The sequence below is a fragment of the Agrilus planipennis genome, unplaced genomic scaffold (assembly GCF_000699045.2).
Source record: "Agrilus planipennis isolate EAB-ADULT unplaced genomic scaffold, Apla_2.0 scaffold42, whole genome shotgun sequence".
NCBI classification, from domain to species: Eukaryota; Metazoa; Arthropoda; class Insecta; order Coleoptera; family Buprestidae; genus Agrilus; species Agrilus planipennis.
The window spans coordinates 483141-488994 of NW_020438888.1; the positions used below are offsets into that span (position 1 = coordinate 483141).

The 5854-nt window shown below is 32.0% G+C and overlaps 1 protein-coding gene across 1 annotated transcript in view; it reads right to left on the minus strand.

Annotated features, from left to right (window-relative positions):
- LOC108744988 overlaps nt 1-5279 on the minus strand; it is a 12160-nt gene extending 6881 nt beyond the window's left edge. The window contains exon 1 of the mRNA XM_018480989.1: nt 4980-5279. Within this exon, the coding sequence (XP_018336491.1) occupies nt 4980-5022 (43 nt within the window). The 5' untranslated portion in view covers nt 5023-5279. The remainder of the gene's footprint in view (nt 1-4979) is intronic.
- Between the last annotated feature and the right edge of the window lie 575 nt (nt 5280-5854).

Sequence of the window (5854 nt, forward strand, 5' to 3'; positions counted from 1 at the left end):
TGCGTAGAATTAATTGGAATTTTTCACACACAAGCCTTGCTATATGAGCTCTCAAAGCATATAAAAATTATACGGCTTAAATGTGAAGTTGGGTGCAAAAGAATACAATTAAATCCTCTGTCGGGAAAAAACGACATGACTTTCCGAACAACCCTATATATCTACTGGCAGGATTAATTATAATATCCTTGGGCATTCGTTTTTTTACCCTGGAAACAACGGTACCATATGGGTTACCTAAAAATGTCCCTGATGTTGCTAAATCATTTTTGTGACTTGTATGTAATGCATGATTAAAAAATTGGATTGATTCAAACTGATTATGTCCACTATTGCATATCTGTGGTATTCAGGGGAAGACTGGGACTATTAACAGGCCCGAGAATTCTAGGAGTCAAAGGGCCTTTAAAGCCTAAAAAAAGAAGCTCAAGTTTGCTTTCTCTCTCATGTGTCAAAGATTATCATTCCCGGGATTATTGGGTTAAAACGCTTCTGTTTAGGCATGCAGGAGCCCAGGGGGAAAATTTCCCAAACTCCCGTTTGGCTAGTCCGTCCCTGGTGGTACTAAATCTTATTCCTCACCTCATTATGTCACTTCCTACAAGTTACTTCAACAGAAGCTGTTGTAGTAGACAGATTACTGTCTTTAAAGTAATTGTCTGTCGCAAGTTATAATAATCATATATTTGTTGTAACTGATGTTCTGTCAGAAACAATCATGTAGTTAGCTATCGATTTATATTTAAATCGTCCAATGCCAAGGAAATCATTAGATATGTATTTGTTACCTTTTCTTTGCCAGTCTAGACAGTTTTTTTGTACTGTTTGTTCGAATCCTAATTCTTGACGGTCCATCAATATTATTGATTTTCTTATTCAGATCATTATCGATAATAATTTATTATTACTCATTCGTCATTCACATTTATTTAATGGTACCTAAATATTGTAAGATTAGCAATGAAATATTTTCAATTTCTTGCTCCAAAAAAGAAATTAATTTCTAATTAACCAACGGGTAGCATTTCAATTATATTATTCATGTAAATCTGTAAGAGATTTATCGATTACAAAAGTTAAAACAATTTTATGATCAATTTCTAAACAAACCAATTAGAACTGTAAGATATCTATACAATTTCACTACGAAACCATGTAATACGTTTATAAAAGGTAGAAATGGCAGCAATTTCGACCAAGAATGTTAGCTAATGTGTGCAAACTGCAAATGCATGTAATTACATATTTGATTACAACTTCCATTACGCTATTATAATATTATTCGCGTTACATTTCCGCTTGCTTTAATTTATACCTATGCAAAACACTCGCTTTCAAACACTTAAATCAGAGATATGTAGTGAAACTTTACTAACACACTTACTACTCTACATAGATGACTCTATCTAAGGCTATTCATTTCTATTATCAATAATAATCACTGAAGCCACTATTTGATGATTTCATCTAATAGAACAACCCTATGCAGGGTTAATCATCAACTTGTCATTAACGTACAAATATACTTTGTATATACGAATGCCGCAGTCGATCGATACCTGTGGTTCCTTTGATGTACCTGCTCAAAACTGACAAAAGGAATTTACGAGAAGTTTCCGGAAATAATCTGAAATATTCTATGATTTAAGTGGTCTAAATAGTGAGATAAATCTGTAGGGTGACATAAAAAATCGATTGTCTATTTATCGGATACTATATACTGTTGTTTCTGTGTTATATAAGTTACAATACATAAAGAATTACCCTGTTTATCGGCCAATGTAATTTCGTAAGAGCGTGAAAACGATCAGCTTTGTAAATGCAGGAAGGAAAAAATGGTAAAGGATTGTTGAAAGTAGAAATAAATAAATGTACCAACCCACGGTGGTTACGCGAATATGGTATCTACTAGTAGTATTTTTCTTTGTAGACCTAATTAATGGTAGAAACAGTCCAGTTATTGGACCAGTACGAACAGGACAAAACGGATTGTAACTCGCCTTGACCACAAACACTTTCTTAAATGTTTCTTTAAGTATATGTACAACGATATATAATTTATTCACCGACAATTATTTTTTTTAATTATTTCCGTAAAATATACCGGGAGTATTATTATTATCGTCCATTTAATTATAACATTTGTTGTCTTTTATAAAAATGAATGTGATAGAAAATGGAGTTCTAGATGTAACAACCCCAACCCCCTTCTCCCGCACCTAACAATTAAAAAATTATAGTCAATACTTTACAATACAATAAAAATACGAGACGAAAAATTAGAAGAGGTCGCTGATTTTAGGTATCTAGGAAGTCAGATAGGTCAGGACGGAAGGAATAGTAAGGATATAAATAGGGTTGCCACCCGTACTTTATTATAAAGTATTGTACTCTATTTCGATTGTGCGTACGTTATATTTTACAAGACACATAAAGTACGCAAAAATACTTTATTTAAAGCCTTAACTAAACATCGTAATTTTGTAAGCGATTATTCGAAATTCAGAGTATTTTTACATCAATAATATTGCACAATACAATAGTTTTTGAGAATGAACATTTACAGAAAGAGTATTCTCTGTTATGAACTCAAAGTGGCGGGACGACAGGAATAAAGCTTCATTAAAACAAATTAAAAATGAACTTTTAGTTTACTTAAATCTTTGTTTGCCATGTTTAGAGGCTATTAATGTATTTAAGAGCGACAGCAATTTGTTACAGGCTGCTAGGTGTAACAAAAAATACGTTTTTAAAAACAAAAAATAAAATACTTTATTTTTATGCCGAGTACTTTTTTTTTAACCTTTTAGTCGAGAAATACTTTATGTAAAGCCTGAAAAGGTGGCAACCCTAGATATTAAGGAAAGCATAGTGCAGGGTCGAGTCGTCTTCAATAAAAAGAAGCCACTTCTATGCTCGCGAACGATTAATTTAGAAAATCGAAAGAGATTGTTAAAGGTGTATGTTTGGAGCGCGGCGCTGTACGGGTGCGAAACATGGACGGTGGGCGAGGCGGAAAAGAAAAGGTTAGAAGCGTTCGAAATGTGGTGTTACAGGCGAATGATGAGGATAGCGTGGATAGAGAAAGTTAGAAATAAAGAGGTATTAGAAAGAATAGGGGATTACAGGACTCTATGAAAGTCCATAAAAAATAGGCGAGATAGGTTGGTAGGACACCTTCACATATTAGAGGCAGAAACAGGAGTTAAGAGGAGTAGAGGTAGACCTAGGTTAGATTACTGTTCGCGAATGGTTAAGGATGCGTTTTGTTATAGTTTTAGGGAAATGCGAAGATTAGCTCAGGATAGGAAAGACTGGAGATGCATGTCCAAGCACTCTTAGGACTGACGATCTTATGATGATGACTCAATACTTTAAGGATGTATAAAATTCAATCCTTATTTGTTTATGACTGTCCAACTCAACTAAAAGAATCATTTGATTGAAAACTTTAGATCAAGAAGATTAGTTGCTCGACATAGAATGTTAACTTACTATCTTTAGTAATAATCTTACAACTAGGATTAGCAAAATTGTTGACCGATTTTCCGATAGGTCACACATTTTCCTATACTTACACTACAACCTACGATCTTTTTCTGTGTCATTGTACTATATGCATACATGTACAAACAAAGTATGTAATAAAAGTGCACCATTAGAATAATTACTTATACCTAACGTAACCTGTGACCTTTAGGAACCAAATTTGTCTATCTGTAACTAATCCGGAGGTGTACCAACCTATTAAAATTAAAAACATCGAAAACGTTTTAATCCATGTGTTTACCCGGTAGATACCTACTGAATTTTGTCATTTTTTTGTTAGACTTTGTAACCATAGCCTTCCCCCAGGGGCTTATGCTTGTTCCTACGTGGCGTGGTCAGAAATATTTTACGGATATAATATGATACTGTATTCTTGTCTTTAACCTTGGCTAACTTATCTAACCATAACACAAAGAAAGGTGTCTATTATGATTATGTGCGGCTAACGTTAGGCAATTTTTTCTTACTTTTTTTCTTTCTTTAAAGATAATACGAATGTCATTTGATAAGTGTATACACCTGAGCGCTTCAACAATCACCGTAGGTACCTTTCTTGGGAGCAGAGACAAAAAAATACTCATATTAAATATTACACTACTTATATTTTTTATGTAATTATTTTATCATGCGATAACGCACCCACTCTATCGTCCTGATTACACTAAAGAGAAAAATACTTAAATTGTAATTTAACTTCAACACCCTGTCATTTATTATATTTATTTATTCCCTTCAGTATGTGATAACAAGACACATATGTAAGCCAATAAAGTTATTTATATTCCTACATATTATTTAAACTACATAAATAATCCAATAACTCACCATTTAATGCATTATCATTTGAGATTGTTCTGCTTTTTATAGAAACCAGAAGTAAAAGTTTTTATAATTATTTTTTTTTGCAATTAAATTAAAAAAACAATAAGCGAGTCAATTAAATCATTAAAGGAATTTAATATGAGTATAAAATATTGAAGTATCTAGTAAATTCTTTATAGATAAAGCACCTTTAGGTGTGGTAAATGATATGTATGTTAAAAATAAATCTTTATTGTAACTAATTAAATGTAAAATAAAAACAATTACTTACAGAATTTCAACTGTATCGTTTCTTGTATGTATAAGTATATCTATGTAAACAAGGACAACTGCTTCAAACGAGACAATACCCTTATTATATGCATAAATCTATGTATTTATGTTCGTATATAAGAACAACATTTTTTCTGTAAAATATTACCCCTTTTGTACTGGGTACTTCCTTTGTTTTATATAAATAGTTTAAAAAAAGAAGATAATATATAAAGTTTTGTAAATTATAAAAATATTTGTCCTTTTTTAAAATTAAAAAATTATAAATTTCTGTGGTAATAAGTGTCTAATTTAATTTTAATTTTTAAAAACAAAAAAAAAATGTGCTCGTCTACCTGTTCCAATAACAAAAACGACACACCAAACTATGTTTTCCATTTTCCGATTCGCCGAAAAACTACACACTAAAAACGCGAAAGTCGTCTTAAAATTCCCGCGTATTTTGTTTCAAATTATCCGATTTTCGCTTGCTTTCCTCAGGATTGTGCACGAAAATGCAAACAACGCACCCTACGACCAATAAGACCCACCAGTCGTGAACTGTCGCACAAGACAATTGCTATAAATGTGTATGTACATAGTAGGCTAGTAATAGTAATAGTAAAGCATAGGCAGACACGACTGTAATAAACATACACGTATGAAATAAAAGTATCAAGTAGGTGTTTTGTACAGGATATGTAGAGCAGAGCAAGTTGAGTGTAATTGTTGGAAGAAAAATTTGAAAAACGACAACTTTGTTACCTACTGGTTTTGATCCTTGCACCTTACACAATTGGAAAAATGTACAATACGGCGTGCAAATAATAACAATATACTAAATATATGCATAAATTAGAAAGGAAAAGCGTTACAAAAGTGTAGGAAACTTTTAAATGAAATTCAAAATCATTCAAGGCATTGTGACTTTCCACAATGACTTTCGAGTTAATAAATTACATATTTTAGGAATTAACTCCAACTATTGGAATCCGTCAAATGGGTATACACCATTTGGTGGCAAAATTTATAACTCGAATGAGGGAAAAATTTACATAGGAACTGTGCACGCAAATTGTAAAATTGTTTATTAAAATAATAAAACACGTTAAAAAAGTAAAAATTTTTTTGATGATGGAGTCGACGAAGTTTTCTTCTAAAGTTAAATCAAATAAAAAGTTAATATGTTCAGTGAAAAGCTGCAATAGCACTTCAGACATAGATCTTCACT